Consider the following 24286-nt stretch of genomic DNA (forward strand, 5'->3'; position numbering starts at 1 on the left):
CAAGCCCACGCCCCGCTGCCTTCGACCTACCAACCTCTGGCCGCAGGGAGACTGTCCCGGGGACGTGCTCGCACGCTAACGCGGCTGACTCCCAGCCGTCTGGGCAGCAACCCGATGACCCGATGACCGGATGACTGACGCCGCAACGTGACCCTAAGACGCACCACGCTCGTCTTTCCCTGACACAAGCTTGGGTAGAGGTCGGGGCTGAAGAAAACCTGTTGACTACACACTTCCTGGCCCCCGAGGGAGCCCGTCGGTCTATGGACACTGGCTTCGGAGGCCACTCCTGGAGAGATCAGGCGCGCAGTCGCGGTCTGACCACAGAAATGGCTACAACCAGGGCATCCTTCTCGTCAAGCGAGGAGAGTGAAACGGCATCAACCCAGGCCGCCTGGAATCAACACCCGCCGAGGCCCGTGGAGAGGGCTCGAGGGTCAGAAGGAGGTGGACAGCAAGATAAAGCCTACGAGAGGATGACAATAAGGCACAGACCAGACCGCAGTCCGACGGACTAAGGCTCAAGGCAGACTTCGGCATCAGGGACGGAGGCGGCTCAGTCAGCGGGGAGCAAGTCGGAACGGCGGAGGGGGCGCTCGCTCATCCGAAAGGCAGGGAAGGAGAACACGCTTTTCCACCGCATCCAAGATCCCCCAGATGGTAAGACACAACACTTCCTCCCTCCACCACGAAGGTGACAAGAACACCCGTTAAACACGACGCGCCATCTCTGGCTGGACCTGACGCGAGAAATGACCCAGTGTGTACGTGGCGTCTCCAGGGCAGCAGAGGCACCACGGCTGCCTCCCAAGGGCGAGGAAGACAGGGACCCGGGGCGCCTGCGGGCCTCAGACGGCTCCGAGGCCGAGTCTCGATTTCAGCTCCCGTCACGCCCCAGCCTCCTGAGACCGAGCCCTGCGTAGGGTGCAGAGAAGTCACCTTGGGGTTCTCTTCCTCCTCCCCCCACCCCTCCCCCTACTCCGGTGTTTCTCTCTAGAAAACAAACCTTTATTTAAAAAAAAAAAACCACAGGAACCGGACTTACTGTTGGGTCCCCCCATTAAACAAGTGCGCCAGAGCACGACACACTCTTGCTGGCCCCACTGGCCAACCAGGGGAAACTCTGTGCTGTCTCCGGAGTGTGTCCCTTACTGGTAATGCACACAGAACACTTCTGGTCACCACGTAGGAGGGGTCTTCCCCCAGCTGGGTGTCCTACAATTTAACTCATTTCTGTCACCACAGCCCACTGTACACGCCGGAGACAATCCAGGCTGTCACCTGTGCTTCTGACCCATGGGCCATAGACATCAGAGGTTCCCATGACCCTCCCCCCACAGATTCAGTTAGTTTGCTAAGGCAGCTTACAGAACTCGGGGAAACACTTACGCGTATTTGCCATTTATTAATGGATACAGATGAGCAACCAGGCGAGGAGACAGGTGAGATCTGGGACCAGCCCGGGAACTTGTGTCCCCATGGAGCTGGGGTGTGACTGTGTTCACCGACCAGGGAGCTCCCCAAGCCCCCGACGGAGGCTTCTCACATGGGTCTGAGCAATTATTCACTCCATTTCCAGCCCCTCGCCCCCTCTAGAGAAATGGAGAGAATTAGCAGAAAATTCCAACCTTCGGATCAGCTCGGTCTTTCTGGTGACCGCCCTCAATCTAGGAGCCACCCAGGAGCCCACCCAGCCCACCCTCACTAGAGCAACGACGGTCCTTGTGGCCTTACCACTCAGGGATCTGCCAGGGGTTTAAGAGCCTCATGTTAAGTCTGGGGTCAAACACGAAATACTCATGCTCTTGTGTTACCACTTAGAAAATTACAAACGTTCTAGGAGTTCTGTGCCAGGAACTGGGTGCAGAACCAACATATAAATAGTTTCTACAATCGCACACCGAGATGGAAGACTAAGCTATCCTTTTTTGTTTTTCTCTGTCTGCCTTTTAAAGATTTTTTTTTTTTTTTTTACAGAGAGAGATCACAAGTAGGCAGAGAGGCAGGCAGAGAGAGAGAGGAGGAAGCAGGCTCCCTGCTGAGCAGAGAGCCCGATGCGGGACTCGATCCCAGGACCCTGAGATCATGACCTGAGCCGAAGGCAGCGGCTTAACCCACTGAGCCACCCAGGCGCCCTAGACTAAGCTATCCTTAACGGGAAGGTCACACAGAAGTATCAGTAGCATGGAAACACGCTACGACCTGAGTTTAACGACAAAAGCAACATATTAAACTGAATGATAGAAATACAAAAGCACTCCCTAAAGGATTAAATGTTAGCAGTAGTTGTCTCCAGGTCGATTTATAGGTAACTTCTTTCCTTGCCTCTTTATATTTCTCTTTACTTTCCCCAAATTTCCAGAATGAACACATAATATTTTTATGATCAGGGATAAGGAGGTCAAATATTCAATGTTTGTTTTTTTTTAAAGATTTTATTTATGTATTTGACAGACAGAGATCACAAGCAGGCAGGGAGGCAGGCAGAGAGAGAGGGGGAAGCAGGCTCCCTGCCAAGCAGAGAACCTGATGTGGGGCTCAATCCCAGGACCCTGGGATCATGACCCGAGCCGAAGGCAGATGCTTTAACCCACGGAGCCACCCAGGCACACCCAATGTTTGTTTTTCAATCTGCAAATTGCGGGCCACACGGATACCTTGATATCTAAATATTAGACACAAAGCTATGTCAACGGATAATAAGCCCTTCTTAACCATGAAACAGTATCAACTCCAGTAACATCAGGTCAGAGCACACTCAGATCCGCAGAAAGAGTGCTAATGTTCACTTCTGATATGCAAGAAAGTGTAATGCAGAAAACGGTTTTGTTTTTCTTTTCCAATATGAGGTTTCAAGCATACTGCTATTATCGCTTGTCCTACTGGATCTTCACGCTGCCATAACCGCGTGCCGGCAGAAACACGTCTGGTCGCACCGCTGACAAAAGTCTACTGCCGAAGGCAGGCAGCACTGTCCTGTACAAGACAGATTTCTCTTTTTTCAAAAAAGGACTGTTTGACAAGTAGCTATTGCGGACGGAAATCGAAGCTAACACATTTCTGCTGCGATATCTTGATGGAATTGCTTTTTAGCTCCCCATACTCAAGTACTAATATATTTCTCTCATATTTGAAACGGAACATTCTGACAAAGGATAAAGATCTGGAAGCGTAAACACTATACTTGCCAAGAGTTTAAAAAAAAAAAAAATCCTCCTACCTTCTTCTACTTTGGGTTGCATTAGCTCATAAATAGGCTGAAAATCTTGGGACAAATCAAATTTCTCTGTTTAAAACAAGTAACAAGAAAGTACACAAGTACTAAAAGCCTAAACAAGTACAAAAGATAATAGTACAGATGTACAGACATTCTAATCAAAACATCTGAGGGGCACCTGGGGGGCTCAGTGGGTTAAGCCTTTGCCTTCAGCTCAGGTCATGATCTCAGGGTCCTGGGATCGAGCCCCACATTGGGCTCTCTGCTCAGCGGGGAGCCTGCTTCCCCCTCTCTCTCTCTGCCTGCCTCTCTGCCTACTTGTGATCTCTGACTGTCAAATAAGTAAATAAAATCCTTTTTAAAAAATCTGAAAAGTGGGCGCCTGGGTGGCTCAGTTGGTTAAGCAGCTGCCTTCGGCTCAGGTCATGATCCCAGCGTCCTGGGATCGAGTCCCACATCGGGCTCCTTGCTCGGCGGGGAGCCTGCTTCCCCCTCAGCCTCTGCCTGCCATTCTGTCTGCCTCTCCTCACTCTCTCCCCGCCCCCCTGATAAATAAATAAAAAATCTTAAAAAAAAAATCTGAAAAGTCACTCTTATTTAAAAGTTTTTATTTAAAAACTCAGTGATACCAGATTAAAGTCTGACCCTACCTACTAAGAACAGTTGCAATGTAAGTGTTCTATTTCTGAGTGTTAAGCAGCAGTAAAACAGACCTTTCTTGATAGTATCTACTGCATCAATGATATTAGATATTCAGAAGGAAATAACACTGCTATAATTAAGAAAAGTTTTCAGAGCAGCTTCCTGCCACAGATAACAGATACTCTTTCTTAAACGGCGACGTAAACCATATAATAAGAAACAGGGACTCATTGCTACAAAATGCTTAGAATGTGGCTGCCCTGATCTGCCAGCACACAGTTTCACATTTTTTTAAGCAGGCTCCACACCCAGCACGGAGCCCCACACCAGGCTCGAATTCACGACCTGCTAGATCAGGACCTGAGCTGAGATCACGAGTCATGGATGCTGAACCGACGGAGCCACCCAGGTGCCCATCGGCCGGTGGATTGTTTCGACAGCCCAAGGAAACCTTTCCAACCAGAGTTACACGGACACAATAATGATGTTGTGGGTAAAAAGCTCACAGGTTAGAAAATACTGCATAACTTCAAGTTACTGCATTACTCTCAGTGAGTCAATCCAAAGTACTCAGAATGGAAACGGACATGCAAAGGCTTGTGACTTCGAGGTAAGAATGCGTTTTGTGGAAAATTCTGACCAAAAGAGAAAAGAAGCTATTAAGCCAATCTAGTAAAGCGCAGTTCCGGTCTTGCGCAGCGGACTCGGAACACAGTGCGGCTAACAATCTCAGACGCGTCCCATGATGCCGGCTCCCGCTGGCTGCCTCCTACCTACGCGCATTCCCACTCGCAGGCCACGCAGCTCCCAGCTCGGCCACAGGTAATGGCCACAGAGCTAAGCATGGAGTCCAGAGACCGAGGTTTTAGGAGGCCACGAAGCACCCAGCCTGGCTGCCTTATGAATCACCCACCCAGCGTGATCATTTATAAAGAGTCCAAGACAGATCGGAAACCAAGTGCTGATTCCGCGTTGCCTACAGAACGTCAGCCTTAATCGCCAAATCACCAAACACAGGTACGGATTTAACTTCTCCAGCACAAAAGAGGGGGAGGGGAAGTTTTCAACATCTGAACAGTCCGGAAATGTGTATGTACATCTCAGCACTGCTGAGTCCGCTGGGTTTCCACCCATTCATCCTTCCAAGGATCACTTTGAAATACCATTAAGTGTGCTGTGCTAGACCTCGTGTGCAGCTCAGACAGGAGCGAGGAATCCAGCTGAGGAGAAAAGCAGCAAAGATAAAACAAAAGAAATGACGTTTATCGATACAAAACCCAAGGAGAGAGACGGGGCGGCGATCTGCCCCTGGGGAAGGCTTCACACCTGAAGTGCTCAGACGCCAAGCCCCGCAGGTCACAAAGAACTTCTGCAGGTCAAAGACACGGAAAGAAAGGGTGACCCAGGCTCCGGGGAGGGAACTCAAGACTCAAGAAGCAGTGGGCCCGTCGGCAGGACGTATGGCCTTCTGAGGCCGGACAGAGAAGGGTGAAGTACGTGCCGGGCAAAGGAGAGAGAGGAGGGATGTTCAAAATGCAGATTCGCAAACCCCACTAGGAATACGAAACTAAGTCTTGAACGGGTCTTCCCGTTATCTGTTGGGTAAAGTGTAGAGAACCACGGGGCCAAAGCCAGAGGACAGGAAGGGGGATTGCTACAAGAGAACAAGAGGCAGAACTAACAGAAAATACCAACCATCGAGATACGGGTTTAAGGGAAAAGAGATATCAGAAGGGGACATGAGCTCTGAAAGAACAGGAAAGTAAGCATGACGTACGAGAAGACCTAAGAAAGGGCACATACAGGCTCCTGGTGGCTCAGTGGGTTAAAGCCTTCCGCTCAGGTCCTGATGTCCCGGTCCTGAGATCCAGTCCCACCCAGGCTCCCTGCTCGCTGGGAAGTCTGCCTCTCTCTCTTCTGCTTCTCCTGCTCCCTTTGTGTCAAGTAACTAGATAAAATCTTTTAAAATAAAATTAAAAAACAAAAGAAAGAAAGGGCAAATGTTGGCAGAAAAAGCCAAAATCTGGACACTCTGAGGTTGCATTCCCTACTGGGTAGGAAATTCGGTCTTAGAAATTCAAGAAAATTAACCTCATATTTGAACATGTACAACATTTGCTGGCACATCTCCTAGGGCTGCTACGAGCTGGCTACTTTGCAACGTTCTATTAATTAACTTCTGGACTGTGTCTCTGTCTCCCTAAATACGTGAAGGGCAAATTATACATAGAAGGCGGAGTGTTAAAAACTTAAGAGGAACTCCATAAATATTTACTGGATAATGAAAGTAGAAGGCTAAACAAAGGCTGAAGGTTTTCTTCTATTTTTTATGATTATTATTTTAAAAAGAAAAGGAAAAAAGTCCTCTTCTCACTTCTTTCCTCTCTCTCACTCTTTTAAAGATGCCACAATTCTTACCTTTGCTGCCAAAGCTTTTAAGCTGTCGAGGAATCTCTGCCAGAAATCCTTGAAGAGTGGGCGGTCGATTTTCTTCAGGCTATCTTTGGTGCTAGCATCCACACTGACATACAGCTGGGTAACTGGTTTGAGGTTCCTTTGTAATTTAAAAAAACAAAAAACAGGGGAAAAATTATGCCTGCGTCAGGCTTTTCATGATGTAGAACTTACAGCCTGCAGGAGACGGGGTAACGGAACATCGCACGGGTCTACAGGCTTCTGCCTCTCCCGAAGGACTGAAGAAACAACTTTCATACTGTGACAGAATGGGCTGTCAGTCGATTATGTCTCACAATGACTGGACGCCATTCTTAAGAAACTGAAAGTATTCAATTACTTAAAACTGGCCCCTCTTGAAACACTAGCTTTTAATGGAAAACGAACAAAATGAGATCTAGCTTCAGGTCAGGCACCAGGAGCCCAGGGCAATTAGAAGGGGTCTCAGACTTGGGTTTCGCCAGGAACTCTGCCACTCAAGCTTTGCACAGCGGAAACGCCGCAGCCCTGTGGGGTCTGTGCTGACAGGCCACCTCCCATCCTCAATTCACTGAGGAACAAGTTTTCAAAGGACCAAGAAACAACCCAAAAAGCTCAAACCTTTTTTGAGCCTCACTTTTGCCTCGGAGAGCCAGAGCGGATTTAAAGCTCAGCCTTGTGGAGGCGAACGATGACCTAGTCAGGGAGCTTTAAGCAAGTGTGGAGCTAAAAGAGCAACCAAGCCTTATAAAGGACCGGACCCCCAAGAAGAATGTGTGCAGCAGGTTAGGCTTCTGTGCCTTCTTCATCGGTCTCCTGACCACCACTCACTCTCCACTACTCAACCTCACGGACTCATTTCATTAAAGTCATTTATTCTTATCTAGTCTACTTGGTAGTTATACTTAAAGTCCAGACTGCAGGCTTTCCCAAACCTTCCTGTTCTCCCTTCAGATGGGTTCCCTGGGGGCTCCTGGGTGGCTCAGTCGGTTAAGCGTCTGCCTTCGGCTCAGGTCATGATCCCAGAGTCTCAGGATCAAGCCCCACATGGGGCTCCCCACTCAGTGAGGAGTCTGCTTCGCCCTCTGACTGCCCTGTCTCGTGCTCTCTCTCTCTCTCTCTCTCACTCTTTCTAATAAATTAAAAACAAAAAACAAAAGAGTGGCATAATTCATCTTCTTCGATAAATTTGCAACTAGAAAGAAAGTTCCCTTTAATAATGCTATGACCAAATTCTTCACTATTAGCTTTCCAGAATTTGTATTTACCCCCAGAATTTATTTATGCATTTTTTGCTTCAAAGTCTATTCACTTTAAAAACTGAAGTATAATTCACATGCTATAAAATTCACCACCGAAGTGGTTTATGTTTTTGTATCTATCAGTATCAGCCTAATCAGTCTCTGAATGTTAAGACCTTGAAGAGCAAGAACCATATTTTTTTTAACCCAGTCATGCAGGCAGATCCGTGAAGCTACTTTTTACTCGATACTGTTGACCTGAGCTAACCTAAACTTTTAGGGCATGCAGGCCAAACCAATGCTTATAATGATCCGGTTAGTGACATATGGAAAAATCAGAAGGTCTAAACCCAAAGTTATTAAGAGTGGAGAAGCTCTGACCGAAGTTAAGAAGTGATTAAAATACCGGCAGACCCATTGCTTTAACCCGTCTCCAACACTGGCATACAAAGGGAATCCTTAAAAGTTCAACCCTGTGTCACGACTGAGCAAAGGACATGAATTACTGCAAATGAAAAACAGGCGCGCCCTGTTAATGGCACATTCGGTCTCATCACCCCGCTTGCTGGGAGCCTCCTTAATAACAGACAAGCTATGCTACCTTAACTGGACTCTATGTCGTACAGAAAATAAAAGTAGAAGAGACTGCTTTAACGGATACTGCTGGCTATCATTATCTGGTACTTACAGGACTTTGTCATAAAGCTGCCTAATGCAAAGTGGGAACCGGCTTGACCTTTTCACTACGCCTTCATAACTACTTAAGATTATGAACAGTAAATTCCAAAGGCCACAATTATTTTACAAACTTCCCTCACTTGCAAAAAAAGGAAGCCCTGGACACTAACAGTACCAGTAAGAAATTTTACTCGGTACTAAAATCTGAGATGCTATGATCAAGGAAGTGTGTACATCTCTTACGAAAGAGCAGAGGAAGCATGGAGAGGAGTTAAAGTCCCTGGGAATTCCAGAGCTTATTCCTAAGGGACTCAAAACATGAGAAGTACCTTGGAGAAATACTCTGAGCCTCAAGGATCTTACGTCTACCTCGGATTGGCCTCTATTCCCCAGGACAAGCAAGAGGTTCTCGGCACAGCCATTTATCTATCACTATTCTATATAGAGATTGCATCGTTTTTGTTCCCAAAATGCAAGAGAATGTTATAACCTTAAAATAATGGTAATGATTTGTGTGTGACAGTCTCACAACGCTGCTGAGAACAATTAAAAAGGAAAATAAAAGGGAAATACAATCCTAAACCCCATCCTCAGTGAAAATGCCCAATGAATCTTGGTAAGATTATTGTAACGATCTTTCATCCTGCTCATTTAAATCTGAATTAAGAACGACCATAAACACAAATGCGTTGACAACTGGACATAAAAATCCCTCTTGCTTTTTTGCCCTTCCATAGAGATTAGCAGGCCACTGGCTTGGAAGGTAGAATGAGAACCAATCTCTACAGCAAGGAAAAAAGGAAGAGATTTAAGTTTGCAAGAAACCAAACGGCTTACAGAGTAAGTCTGACGTTCCTACTGAACAAAACATTAAAAAAAAATAACCGAAGTGGTCCAAAATCAACAGCATTAAAACCACAATCTGGGGTGTGCCTGGGTGGCTCAGTGGGTTAAAGCCTCTGCCTTCGGCTCAGGTCATGATCTCAGGGTCCTGGGATCGAGTCCCGCATCGGGCTCTCTGCTCAGCGGGGAGCCTGCTTTCCTTCCTCTCTCTCTCTGCCTCTCTGCCTACTTGTGATCTCTGTCAAATAAATAAATAAAATCTTTAAAAAACAAAACAAAAAACACAAAAATCTGGGCTGTTAGTTGCGGCCGAATTATGCAGGAGGAGAAGAGGAGGACGAAGGGGAGGATTTACCGAGCACTCGTCAGGTGCGGCTGCTCTGTGCTTCAGCCTCCTCTGCAGTCCATGAAACTTTCACAGTAAAACAACACGGTAGTCGCTACTTCTACCAAGTTTAGACACGATGAAACTGAGACCCAAAGGCTAAGTAGCTTGTTTGAGAATCCGCAAGTATCAATACTGACACCCAAGCTGAGATGGGACCCCAGAGCCTGCTCCCCCAGCCCCGCGCCGCAACGCCTCCCTCAGACGGTCAGTTCACAAACAGTACTGGCTGGCCCTTTGTCAAGGAAAGCCTCACAGCAGTGTTTCTCCAAGTGTGGTCAGGACAACCCGTATCAGAAGCACCTGCAAACCCGGGTTCTGGGGCCTCTCTCAAGACTGAATCATCTAGGAATGGAGCCTTAGAAAGTGTATTGTTGTATAAGTTTCAAGAACTTCTCCACATCGATCAAGTAAGTTGAAAACACAAATAAATGGGAAGATATCCCATGTTCATGGGTCAGAAGAATTAATATGGTGATAATGAAAATGTCTGTGAACACCCAAAGCCATCTGTAGATTCAGGGCAATCCCTACTAAATTCCAATGACCCTTTTCACAGAAAGAGAAAAAACAATCCTAAACTTCCTATAGAACCACAAAAGTCTCCGAGTAGCCAGAGCAATCCTAATGAAAAAAAAAAAAAAAAAAAAAAAAAAGAACAAAGCAGGAAGCATCGTACTTCCTGATCTGAAACTACAGCAGAGACACAGTAATAAAAACAGTATGATGTTAACACTCACATGAAAACATGAATGACATTAAAGCAAACGGACAAACAGAGCAGAATCAGGAACCCCGAGATAAACCCATGTGTACAAGTATGTCAACAAGTATTTGACAAGGGAGCCAAGATCACTCAATGTGGAAAGGGCAGTCTCTTCACCAAATGGTGCTGGGAAAACTGGATATTCACATACAAAAAATGAAACTGGACCCCTGTATCACTCACAAAAGCTAAGTCAAAATGGAGTAAAGACTTAAATATAAGACCCCAAACTGTAAAATTCCTGGAAGAAAACACAGGGAAAAGGTCTTTCACCTTAGACTTGGCAACGGTTTTTGGATATGACACCAAAAGTGCAGGCAACAACAACAACAACAACAAAACAAACAAGTGGAACTGCACCAAATGAAAGAGCTTCTGCACAACAAAGTCAGAGAGGCAACCTCCAGAATGGAAGAAAATCTCTGCAAATCCTATGTCTGAATCAGGTTTCATATCCAAAATATGTAAGGAACTCCTACAACTGAAAAGCAAAAAACCTAATCTGATATTTTAAAATGGGCAAAGGACCAGCACAGACATTTTTCCAAAGAAGACATGCAAGTGGCCAACAGGTGCTTGAAAAGGACCTCGACGTTGCTCGTAAGCAAGGAGATGTCAATCCAAGTACAGCCCCGTGGGGAATGGCTCTTCTCGAGAAGACAAGAGATGACACGAAGCGACGAAGACGCACAGAGGAAAGGGAACCCTGTGCACTGCTGGTGGAAATGTAAATTGGTACAGTCACTATGGAGGCTCCTCAAAAACACTAAAACCAGGACTACTGCATGATGCAGCAATCCCACTTCTGGGTGTTTATCCAAAGGAACGAATCAGTATCTTGAAAAGATCTCTGCATCTCCATATGCACTGCAGCCTTTTCCACAACAGCCGAGACACGGACAAGTGTCTATCAACAGATGGATGGATAAAGAAAATGCCACATTATTCAGCCGTGAGGAAAAAGGAGATTCTGTCATTTGCAACATGACGGATGAACATGGAGGACATTATGCAGAGGGAGATGAGCCCAATACGGAAAGACATATGCTGCACGACCTTACCTGTATGTGGAATCTTTAAAAAGAAAAAGAAAGAAGACATTTTCGATTAGCTGTTTTCTTCCCTGTGTAGGGGCCACCACACTCTCACTTCTTTGTCTATTTCATGATCTTTTAAATAAACATTTAACATTTTATATAATATTATGCACGACTCTGGGTATCAGATACCTCCCAATGCAGGGTTGCTGTTTTTTATTTGTTTGTCGCTGTTTTTGTTGTCACTGAACGACTCTGGTAAGTTCTGTGATTCTTCCTTGCGTTTAGCCTGCTTGGTTAGCTTAGGAGTCTGCTAGTGACTGGCCAGAAACAGCCCTAAGCGCCTCCAACCAGCAAGGCTCCCACCTCTGCGGAGGCTTCTGTGTGTCCGGGCAAGCGGAGGCGGGCGGCTCACAACTCGGCCTCGGTTTGCTTAAGACACCGACATCAGGCAGGGGTGAGAGCATAAAGCCTTGTCGCGTCTCTCTGGCAGGCCCGGCTTCTAGCTTACCAGGAATACACAGGAGCTTTTCAAAGTTCCCTATGAACACCTCATTCCCCAGCTTTTCCTTCAATCTCTTCAATCGGCGTCCCCCAACCGTAACCGCTGCCTCAGGCAGCTGCGAAGTTGAACAGTTGCCGATAACTGGCCCCAAACAAGAACCCCACCCCCCGCCAAAAAAAGCTTCTTCCCTGGACAGGATGAGTGACTTCAGTAAAGACAAGCCCTGTGCATGGGCTTCCAGGGAACGGCCACAGAACCCGCGTAACGACGGTTCTCTGCAGACGGGACTCTGAAGGAGTGCCCGCTCGGTTCCGCCTCCCCTCCCCCCGGCTGCCAGGCGGCGGGTGTTTCTGGGGCTACAAGCTATTGGGTTTAGGCGACTGCAGCGCTGGGGGAGTGAGGATGGACTGGGACATATTAAGACCCCACGAAGCTTAGGACACGAACATCACAAGACTTACTGTCCCCATTGAGATTCAACCATTTTTCTAGAATAAATGCTCCTCAGACTGTTGTGTGTCTTTGGTTAAGAAAAAGTTGATTCTGACCAGGTTTGCTAGTGTTCTCACTGCTTTGGCAGAGCAGCAGGTTCTGTACTGTTAATCCAGCTGACACCCACCCCGTAAGCTTTGTTTCTATTCCCCTCACTACCCATCACAGTATTTTCGACATCCACTGTGACTTCTTGAACCCATCAGAAGCAACTGATAAATTACAAACATACTAGAATATTCTATTAATCTCTCCGTGTTGATATCTACTGTGATTCCAGGATGTTTGGGTATCATGTTCCATACGAGTTCAATGCTTTGCTGGAACTTGCTATAATGCCCAGCATATGGCCATCAGGAGATTAGTCTGCAAGCAAATTCCATGCTCTTGAAAAAAATTATATGCCAAAGTTTCTGGCTGCAATGCTCAATTTCTGTAACACAGGCTAAATTTGTTGCTTTAGTTGTTCAAATCTTCACTACTGCTATTGATTTTAATTTGCTTCTTTTAACAGTCTGAGAGAATTATGTTAAAATCCTACCATCTCTCCTCATAGTTCTTTCAATATTGAGATCATGTTATTGTGTTTACAAGTTTTAAATTGTTAAACTCTTTTATGTTCCCAGTGGCTTTAAAATTTTATTATTAAGAAACATCTACCTTATCTCGAGTAATGATGCCTGTCTTAAAGTACGCTTTGACCAAATTATTACTTAGCCTACCTTTCCAAAAGCGAAACTTCTAGGTGTTTTCATGTATTATCTCGTATACTCTCAATGCCACTATACGATGGTCACGATTATAAAATCTGGTCACAGGTTAGGAAGCTGGCCCCGAGAAGTTACTTTCTCAGTGTCACTAGGACAGCAAGAGATTCAGTTAGGATCCAAACCAGATCTCCTCTAGACCAGAGTCCAGCTCTTAACACCTGACTGTATTTCCTCTTTTTTAGCCTATCTAGACCTGCATATATATATTTTTTAACAATTTTATTTATTTATTTATTTACTAGAAAAAAGGAGAGCATGAGCAGGGGAAGAGGTAGATGGAGAGGGGAAGCAGGCTCCCCGCTGAGCAGGGAGCCCGATGTGGGGCTCGATCCCAGGACCCTGAGATCACGACCTGAGCCAAAGGCAGACACTTCACCGACTGAGCCACCCAGGCACCCCTAGACTAGCATATTTCTGAAAGGTACTCTGTCAATTCACAGACACAAGAGAAGACTGTATTTTAAACTTAACACATTTACTACAAACAAAACAGGCTGGGAGGGGGAGAAAAGCTTCTACTGAAAGGATCAGGTGATATTTATAATCCTCTTTTAATCAGAAGCTATTTTCTGTAACCTAAAAAATACAAGAAAACTATTTGAGCTAAAAAAATACACGAAAACTATTTTTATTAAAATTCATGCATTTCTTCAAACATTCACTAAGCATCTAGTATGGGAAGAGCTATCCAATTTACAGAGGCTCTCTGACACATATGGTAAATGTCTTAGCACACACTAAAAACAAAACATACAGCAAACAAAGTCACAGAAATACTGATGGGAGAAGCAAAACAAAGAGCCTGCAGTTCACGCGGCTTCAGTGCTCAACAGTAAATGAGCAGAGGGACAAAGCCGGTGGAGGCGGCGAGGTCCAGGAGTTAAGTGCTCATCGTACCACAGCTTGATACGGAACACAGGTCTGTCTTCTTGGGATCAGCTGCGGGCACACAGACAGCTGTGCATCAACAACATTTACCAAAAAAGAAAAATCAGATTTTAAGTGTAGACTTAAAAATAACATAAAACAGATAACAAAATAATGAAAAAATGGGGACTCAAGACGAAGCCAAGAGTATGTCCGTCTACAAGAGCTACACAAAGTCTATAAGGAGACTCTAAACCCTAAAACACTCGTGGAAAGAGAGACACAGTCATAGGTTTCAAATGTCCAAGGAAGAACAAACCAGTCAGTTCTCGGAGAATCCTCAGAGAAGAAGCTACTCCGCGTTGCAGAACATCACTCCAACAGCTTCATCACGCACAACACGAGGACCCCCGAGGTCTGCTTTAACAAGCTGTCTCACGGCCGGGCACCGGCACCACAGCCCAGAGCAATCCGAGAAGGAATAACGTGGCGTGCGCTAGCAGAACCATGGTGTGAGGGACCTCTCTGACTGCAGGGCTGAACGCAAACGCCGACTATACCCAATGACAAAGGTCCTAAACTCACTTGTCTATAGGGGCCAAGGATAGCGTGTGAGTCAAGCAAGCCACTTTTAAAGGAGAAAGTTCTTTGGACACCGAAACGCAAACTGCACATGAAACACGCAAGGATACTCTTTCCTTACTCAAAGTGACACGCTTCCATGTTCCCTGACCATGTGGTACCTTCCACGGTTTCATATTTGTTAGAAATGGTGACAGAAACTTCTCTGCTATAAGAGAATGAACAGTGGCCCGTGGCACTCAGCCTTATGGCGGAGACAACAAAACGGCGAACAGTCTGGCAAACTGCAAACCCCAGCTTCATCAGAGGAATAACCATTACCCGGTGTGATACTGTGTAAGACGACAGGACTCCTTACGCTTAGTTCCTGGCACAGAGTTCCTAAACCCTTGGCATTTCCTGAGTGACAGAGGTGAGAGAAGCATCTTTCGTTATCCGTTCTAGCTCCCTTCAACCACAAAGATTTACTTTACTAATGAGGTGACTCCTGCTGGGCCCCCAGACAGCTTCAGGATGGGGCTGGCAGCCACAAGAACCTACCACGTGATTATAGGGTTGGAACTTTCAGATCCACCCCTCAACCTCCAGGGAGGGAGACTGGCTGGAGGTTGAGCTGATCACCAACTGACAAAGACTGACGCAGTCCTGTCTATGTAAACATGATGGGGTTCCAGAGGCTTCAGGCTGGTGAACACACTGAGGTACCGGGTGCAGGGGCAGGACAGGGGGTCACTGTGCCTGGAGATGGGATGGAAGTCTAGTGCCCCCCATACCAGGTCCCTTGATCTCTTCCATGTGGCTAGTCCTGATCTGTCTACTTTACACTAAACAAATAATAGTCATAAACGGTTTTCCCTGATTTCTGTGAGCGGTTCTAGCACATCACCGAACTTGAGGAAGGAGTCATGGGAAGCCCCAATCTACAGCTCCTGGTCAGAAGAACCGGTGTGATACGGGACTGCACCCGGCGCCGGAAGTGGGGTGCTCTTATCAGACTGAGCCCCTAAGCTACGCAGTCTGCCCGGACCCAGCTGATGTCCGCAGAGAACCGGAAAGCTGCTGGTGTGGAAAAACCCACACATCCGGTGTCAGAGGACCGTGAGTGATAAAACCAGCTAAGAGTGAAGTGTTCTGGTATTGGAAAAGCAGTACTTTTTACTTGGCTTCTAACAATTTTTGCCAGACTGTCTTTTCCAAAAGTCAGAAATTCAGATTTTATGCAAAATCTCTGGATATTAACTGTTGGCCTAAAAACACGAACAGAAAGCTTTTCAACATGGTTCAGGACAAATAAAATCTACTTCTGACCAACTGCCAGTCTGAAACCTTTGGGCCTCTCCAGCTAACGCATAAAATTATCTTTTTTTTTTCAATTGAGTTCCTAAAAAATAGGGAATCCCAGTGGTTCAAGGTTAACCTCCTTGACCACTACAGCCCGTTGTGCCATACACTGGACGACAAACACGGCCCTAAATTCCTCCTCTCCCTATATCCGCGTCCCCTTGCCCCGCAGCTGGGGGTGCCCTCTCAGCTGGGACTTGCTTTGGCCAATGGAAGTGAGCGGGGATGACCCGAGCAGAGGCGCACGAGACGCCTGGGCATGGAGCTCACCCTCCTGCGCGGCTTTCGAAACCCTGCCCCCATGTGAGCACGTTCACCGGGAGGGGAGAAGCTACATGAATAGAGGCCATCGGTCCCAGCCATGGCCACATAGACCAGCCAGCCCAGCGATCCGCCAACTGACCCAGGAACAACACGGAGACCCACAAAGCCAGCGCACCCAGAATTATGAGGTAAATAAATGGCGGTCACGTGGAGTGATTCGGTTTTAAGATGAGTGATTGTAAGAAGAGGTAACTGACAAGAAGCCATGCCCGCTAACAACACCACTATAAAACCGCTTGCTTTGGTGGAATGAAGAGGGCCTTTCCTCAAGAGAAAAGGCATCCATGGTCCAATCCCTCCCGGTCCTACTATTAATACTAAGTGTCTTACATGATAAAAGTGTTAACAAAACCATAAAGCTGCAGAGTCCAAGAGCCTTCTCCACGGCCCAAGGCGTTAGCCTCCGTCCTCCACAGCTTTGAGGACCACTCCCTGCACAACTGCCCCCCGGGGGGAGAACTGCCAGCGCGGAAGCCACACACTTGGGAGCCGGAGGGCGGATGAAATTCTCTTAAGGAAAAGCTCGTGAAAAGGGAAGTAGCCTGAACTACACCTGCGTGTGGGTCAAGGGAAGGCCAACGGACAGTCAAGAACCTCCTTAGAAGGTATTAAAGTGTGGGTGGTACTGCAGTAACTTAGGAAAAATTTTTAATTAAAAAAACAACTTAGTAAACCGCCAATCACCGAGAGCGCATCATTATTGCCCAGAGCGCGCTCAGTGATAAAGCGGCTGCGAGGGGTTCGCTCGCCAGCTCTGCTGCCTGAGCTGACCCGCTGTACGGAAGCGGCACTACAAACACTGCGGGTAACTTCCCAAAGTCATGTCCGTGACTCTACAGCCCTGCGGTCCCAAAGAAACGAAGACAAGACAACGGGCATTTGGATTCCTCCCAACTCACAGGACTAGAACACTACGATCTGGACGCCGAGGCACTGTCCATCCACTCTCTCCTGCGCCGGCGGGTAAAGGGAGAGGAGAGCACTCAGCTCCACTCAGAGAGGCCCTGGGTCAGGAAAGTATCAGTGGAAAAGCAGGGGCGCCTCAGGCCCGTTTTGTTTCACTACTCTATAGCCCAGAGTATCTGAAACTCGTAGTTTTAAATACTGAGTCTCAATACTTCATTAATACTTAGTTACAAAAAAAAAAAACACTTAGTTACAATACTAGTTCTAAGGCTTAGTTAATACTCAGTATTAACACATCTTAGTATCTGGTATGTCAAATCTCCGTGCTCTTCTTCTAACTCGTTTCTGAACTACTCACACGTCACTCTGGGGAAGAGTAGGGGTGGGACAGGCACCTGTTTCAGGCCGCTAACGCCGGGCAGGCGCGTCTCACCACACCAGCAGGACTGCTGTGCATTAGAGAAAGGTAGACCGGAAAGTCAGGCTCTTCAATCCATCTCTGCTAGGGTGTCGTTAACAGAAATTCCTCTCGGATCCTAGCAGTAGTATGCGGAGCCCAGCCATAACTGTATCTCAGCTTTGGGTTTTGCCTCCGTCCACACTGGTATTTCAATAAATAACCAAGATACGCCAACTCTTTGAGCTCCAAACCTAAAACGGCTCCTTCCCACACATTCTCTCCTTCGCCCAGTAAGGACAACTAAAGAAGGGACACACACCCCTGGACCCCGGCACCCTTGATATAGGAGCTTCAAGAACGCTTTCCAAATCCACACAAAGGAACTTTGCTTCTGAACAATCTTTCTTTCTCATTACTCACAGGGTAAACCCTTCCCGTTTCCTAAAAACGTTGTGTTCAACGTCCGAGAAACCTGCTGACTTCTCGTGCCCTACTTCACTCCTCCCGGCCTCCCACGGAACGACTGGTTTAATCAACGCCGCTGTGTCCCATTTTTCACAGATGGCAGTCAAGACTAGCGGGACACTGTGTCGTATGGTGATCCCCGGGCTCCGAGAGGAGGCTCACCAGCGAGACTGGGGAAGAGAGACCCAAGAACACTTTCGGAGCGCTCACGAGGTGCCAGGCATTTAGCTGGACACTCTCAAGCACGTAGCTGATGCCCCGCTCTGTAACCTTCTTCAGTCCGTGACCACTCGCAAGGAGTGCTGTGCGTGCAAACAATGAATCATCTTCTCTGGTTATCATTTTGCAGAGAATTACCCACATCCCACTTCAAGCAGATTTATTCTTTTTACATATATATGCCTCGGATTTGGGATAAACTCCCTTTCTGTCGTGTGTATATAAATCCCAACATCTATAGCAACTCTTCCCTCAGGAGCCAGCTGAAAACCCAGGGGTTTTAAACCTAAAAAAATGTTTAAAAAGGAATGGAAACCTACACAAAATTTATACATTGACATTTTAAAAACATTTCCCTTTTAACTTTACCTTTTTATACGACTTCAAAAAGCATTGTTTTAGCTATCCTTGTGACAATGTCGCTGGTTTTCTTATTATTGCCCATTAGTCAATTTTATCCAACTCTGACTTCCTAGGACACTAAATTTTAAACTCACTTTGCGCATGCCCGTGTATGATCATTCTTTTTACAAACAATAATATCTTCTTTATTGAATACATTGAGCATGTGACACTGTAAGTTTAAGGTGTATAACACGTTACATTTGTATATGTCATGATTGTCCGAGTAACATTTATAACATTACATAATTTATACACTATGATTATCTCTATTCCTTATACTATCCACTAGGTCTCTATGGCTTGGTTACTACTTGTTACAAGTTTGTACCCTTAAACACCACCGACCTTACACCCTCCCTCATTCCCTGGTAACCATCATTTACTTTTTTTTTTTTTTTTTTAATTTAACTTTTTGAGATTCCGCACATAAATGGTATCATACAGTACTCGTCTTTCTCTGACTTGCATACCATAACGTGCTCGAGGTCCATCCAAGTTGCTGCAAACAGCAGGATATCTTCCTTTCTTATTGGTCAGTAATATTTCGTGGTGTACACGTACCTCTGTTGATGGGCAGCTGGGGTGTCTCCCTAGCTTGGCTATTGTGAAGGATGCTGCAATAAACATGGAAATACTTATCTCATCAAAATCCTGTTTCCATTTCCTTTGGGTATATATCCAGAAGTAGAGCTGCTGCATCTTATGGTTGATCTATTTTTAATTTTTTGAGAAACCTCCATATTCCTCCACATTCTTTTCCATGGTGGCCGCACCGACTTACCTTCCCACCAACAAAGTATAAAGGTTCCCTTGTCTCCACATCCTCGCCAGCACCTGTTGTCTTGTCTTCTCAGTGATGGCCATTTTAGCAAGTATGAGGTGGTACCTCACTGTGGTTTCGATTTGCATCACCCTGACGATGTGTGATGTTGTGCATTTTTCATGCACCTGTTGACCATTTTGATGTCCTCTTTGCAAAAATGCCTATTTAGTTCTTCTGTTCATTTTCTGATCAGGTTGTTTTTTGTTGCTAAACCGACCAAGTTCTTGACTTACTTTGGAATGTTCCACATATGTCCACGAAGTCGTTTGCTCTGAAGTGTGGCTCAATTCCGGTGTTTCCTCTTCGACTTCCTGATCCATCTGCTGCTGAGATTAGCGTATCTGGGTCCTTTACTGTTATCGCATTATTGAGTTGTACCTCAAGATCTCTTAGTATTTGTTTAATGTACTTTGGTGTGTGGGTGCTGGAACTGTACACACAAGTGTTCTGTCTTCTTGACGTGCAGATTCACTTACCATTGTGTGATGACCTTCCTTGTCCCCTGTGACCCTTCTCAACTTGGAGAGAGGGATGCCTCACCTACCTTCTTTTGATTCCCACCGCCTGGATGGTCACCTTCCAGCCTTCCACTTTGTGCCTGCTGGTGTCTTCAGAGCTGGACAAGAGTCTCCTATAGGCAGCATGTAGCGGAGTCCTGTGTGGTTTTTTGTTGCTGTTGTTTTAAACCCATTCAGCCTCTCTGAGCACTTGATTGCTGGGTTCAATTTTGGGCAGTTATTGATATGTAATGGTTTATTAGTGCCATTTTATCTTCTGCTTTCCCACTGGTTTGTTTTGTTCTGTTTCTACCTTTATGAGTTGGTGGTTTCCATGGTGATTTGCTCAGTCTCCCCTCTTCTTTGTGTAGTGTCTATGCTCTACATTTCTTGCTTAGTGGTTACCACGAGGATTACGAAAAACACCTCTAGATGAAATAGCCATTTTTTCTGCTGATAGCAATTTATCTTGATTTGCCTATAAATTCCATCCTTTTGATACTCCGGTATGTATTTTAACTATTATGTTCAATTAGCCAAAATATAGCACACCGTTAGTTTCTGACGTAGTGTTCAACAATTCACTAGTTGCACACCCAGTGCTCATCACAACACGTGCCCTCCTTAATACCCAACACCCCATTCCCCCATTCCCCCACCCCCTCCCTTCTGTAGCCCAAAGTTTGGGTCCTGGAGTTCAGCATCTCTCATGGGTCTTCCCTCCCTTCCCGTATAGTCCTCTGCGCTGTTACATTCCACATATGAGTGAAACCATATGATGATTGTTATTCTTCAGTATTTTTGATGTGACAAATTACCTTTCCATGCTGTGATTTTGTTACCAAGTGGAAGCAGGTACAATTATTTTTAATACTTTTCCTTTAAATTTCATGCTCTAATTAAGGGTTTAATATACTATTGTAAAAAAGAGTTATAGTTTTCTAACTGTCCATTTACCACCTTAATCAGCATTTTGTGTATTTTCATCTTCCCATTTCAGCTTGAAGAGCTCCCTGCAACGTATCTTGTAAGGCAGGTCTATTGGTGGTGAACTCCCCTCAGTTGTGGTTTGTCTGGGAAAGCCTTTATCTTTACCTCATATCTAAAGGATAACTTTGCCAGATATTCTTGGGAGGCAGTTTTTATCTTTCACTATTTTGAAAAAAATCATTCTGCTCTTCACAAGGCTGTAGAGTTTCTGCAGAGAAATCTGCTGAAAGCCTCATGCAGGTTCCTTTGTAAGTTATTGTCTTTCTCCCCCAGGTTGCCTTTTAAATTCTTTACCATTGACTTTTGACAGTTTCAATATAATGTGTCTTAAAGAAGGTCTTTTCACATTGAGGTCCGTGTTTTATTAGCTTTGTGGATTTGTCTGTCCAGTTCCGTCCCAGGGTTTGAGAAGTTCTCAGCTCTTATTTCCTTAAATATGCTCTCTGCTCCTTTCTCTCTCTCTTATCCCTCTGGAAATTCCCATTCATTTAATGTTGACTCTCCTAATGGCGTCTGATAGTTCTCACAGGGTTTCTTTACTTCCTTAAAATCTTAGTTCTCTCTCCTCTTCCACCTGAATCATTTCTAGATCCCTATCTTCCAGCTCATGAATTCTCTCTTCCATCTGATCTGCTCTATTTCCAATGCTTTCAAAATGCATTCTTCCTTTCATTTTTTGAGTATTCCAGCTCCAGAATTTCTGTTTGGTTCTTCATTAGAATTTCAATCTCTTTGGTAAAGTATTTCTTCTATTCTCTAATTTTATTCCTGAGGTCACAGTATTGCCTTCATAAGTTTTCTTGTAGTTTGTTGAAGTCCATCATAATAGCTAGTTTTGAATTATGTATCAGATTGCAATAGTCCATGTTTTGTGGTTCTGTTACTAGAAAATTGTCATTTTCCTTTTGTGATACCATATTACCATGATTTTTCATAGTGTTTCATGAAAAGTGCCTCTGCCACCGCATCTAAAGCAGCAAACACCCTTCTTATTTATGTAAAAGCCTTGTTTAGTTTGATTCTAATAGTTTTAACACGTTGGTGATGGGAAGCCTTCCTCTTCTCTTCCAGAAGGTGGTGCTGCAGCACAAGTCTTGGGTTTCTCTTACCAGTGCTGACTCCCCCACTAAGGCTGGGAGAGCTGTGCATTGAAAATAAAAGGGGGGGGTGATGGCAGCACAGTGGAAGGTGGGGTGTGCTTAGCACCTAGGGCTTTGGGTGTGCCCCATGATCCTCAAGCCCCAGAGCTCCATGGGCACTTTCACCTAATCCCCTGGGGCAGACAGCAGGAAACATACTTTCCTTCAGTTCTGAGTCGGCCTTCCTCCCGTCCCTTTCATTCCTCCACTTCCCACCCCTCAAGTCACTGTGGTTTCGCAGAGCGAGCAACAGGTTCTCCAGCTCTGTAGCAACCGCTTTCAGCCTCCACCTCCTCTGCCAGAAGCCTGGTGCTGGCTCCCTCCCAGACCTGTCCCTGTAGCCTCCGCTGCCACCCCCCACTCCACGGTCCAATCCACTCACTTCCGGGTGCACAGGCGAATGCCTCTCTTGGGTGTCCTGGTGTGCTGTACAGAGGTGCTTGTTTTTGTTTGTTTGGTTATGGGTATCTGATTAGTTGTAAATGGAAGGCAAGAGAAAAAGGGAATGAGGCAGGCCTCCATGACTCTGACATCACTCCAATACTGTCTTTCTTAAATTTGAAAATTATTTTCTCCTTTTTTTCATGTTATAGTTTATTGGTCAGTATTTACAAAACAACTTTGAATTTTAAAAGATCACTGTCTCTTATTCCTCTGTGGAAATTTCCTCAACATTTCACTAGCCATCTCCCGAGAACTCAGAGGCACTACACTAGTGATGTGAAGATAAATAAGCAGGGGTCACCGGTCTCAAGCAACTCAGTCTTATGGGGAAAGCACAGGAAAATAAGTAAAATTTAATGTTTTTTTGGTGTTATAATACATGCACAGTTCAAGTATAATGCAAAAACAAGTCATTTCCAGGCCAGAGAAGATGGTCATCTGCATCTGGAAAGCTTTCCCTTTAAGTCACCCAAACCAACTCAACATCTTATGTGTTAAACCTGTTCTTTATGGGATCCTCTACTGCTCCAGGGCCCCATAACCCCAGCAGTCAACATGACTGGAACCCCTCCAGTCATTAACTGGTCCTCTTCCACGCGGGGCTCTCAGAGCCACACAGTCTACCAAGCTGATCACTACATCTCCATAATGTCTTTTTTAGGGCTCCTCATTCTCACTGTCTTAATTTCATCTTCATGACTCTTACCTAAACAAACACTCTCCTGTCTGGTTGCCTGCATTCTGGCTCTCCCGTTTTATACCATGCTAGCAGATGACTCCGCAGGAAGCAAGATCTTTCCAAAGAACAGCGCTGGAAGTCCTCTCCAATCTACCCCCTACCTTTTCAACTTGGCTTCCAGCTGCCAGCCTCTTTCGCACACTCTGTGGTCCAGATGAACTATATTTACATAATGGTATCACAAACACCCTAACTTCCTACCTCTCTCAGGAGGTTCTTATTAAAAACTACAGCTTCCTACCTTTAAGATTCCAATTAAAACAGTGGCTTCTCTGAGAAGTTTCACCCTTCTGGAAAAAACACTGCATTCTCTTTTGAATTCCCCCAGCAATTAATTTGTGCCTCTATTCTTTTTACTAATATTATCTTCCCTAATAGAGTGAATTTTTAAGAGTAGGCCTATCTCTCACCCCTAAAAGACTAACACGTGTATGTAATTGGTAATCAACAAGCCCTGTATGAACACATTAACGCCTTTCTGTCAAACACAGATCCTAGCAGAGTATCTTAATAAGCTGGATGGCTCACCTGATTTCCACAGGGAATTGTGCATTTGTGACCAGGAAACTAGAGATTTTACACTCGTGGAGTAGTGTCAAAAACCTGTTGATTTCCGGGTACATGATGGGTTCTCCCACCAGAGACAACGCACAGTGCTTTACCATCATTCCTTCTTCAAAACGTTCTTCTTTGACACCCGGAACTCCTGGAGAACACAGTGAAAAAGAACAAGCTCTAGGAAACACGGGGAAAGAATATCACTTTCACTTTTCTTAATGAAAGATTTTTAATTTTTCTTTTTTTTTTTAAAGGTTTTATTTATTTATTTGACAGAAAGAGAGATCACAAGTAGGCAAAGCAGTAAGCAAAGCAGCAGGCAGAGAGAGAAGGGGAAGCAGGCTCCCTGCTGAGCAGAGAGCCTGATGCGGGGCTCGATCCCAGGACCCTGAGATCACGACCTGAGCCACCCTGGTGCCCCAAAGATTTTTAATTTTTCTTAATGGTTCTTTGGTTATAGAAGGCAAATTCATTTTTGAAACCATCCAAATAATATAAAACAAGGGGGAGGGGAAAGGGCTAGAATTAGTAAATCAGAAAGATCAGGAATCTCCCCTTCAGTTCAACCCTAACTGAAC

The 24286-nt window shown here is 45.5% G+C and overlaps 1 protein-coding gene across 2 annotated transcripts in view; it reads right to left on the minus strand.

Moving 5' to 3' along the window:
* Positions 1-24286, minus strand: part of LOC132026653 (S-adenosyl-L-methionine-dependent tRNA 4-demethylwyosine synthase TYW1-like) — a 200409-nt gene that overhangs the window by 71070 nt on the left and 105053 nt on the right. For both annotated transcript variants that reach the window (XM_059414747.1, XM_059414748.1), the window contains exons 11-12: positions 23679-23856; positions 6278-6413 (exon numbers count right to left, since the gene is read on the minus strand). In XM_059414747.1, the coding sequence (XP_059270730.1) occupies positions 6278-6413; positions 23679-23856 (314 nt within the window). The remainder of the gene's footprint in view (positions 1-6277; positions 6414-23678; positions 23857-24286) is intronic.

The sequence above is a fragment of the Mustela nigripes genome, chromosome 11 (assembly GCF_022355385.1).
Source record: "Mustela nigripes isolate SB6536 chromosome 11, MUSNIG.SB6536, whole genome shotgun sequence".
In the NCBI taxonomy this organism is placed as follows: domain Eukaryota; kingdom Metazoa; phylum Chordata; class Mammalia; order Carnivora; family Mustelidae; genus Mustela; species Mustela nigripes.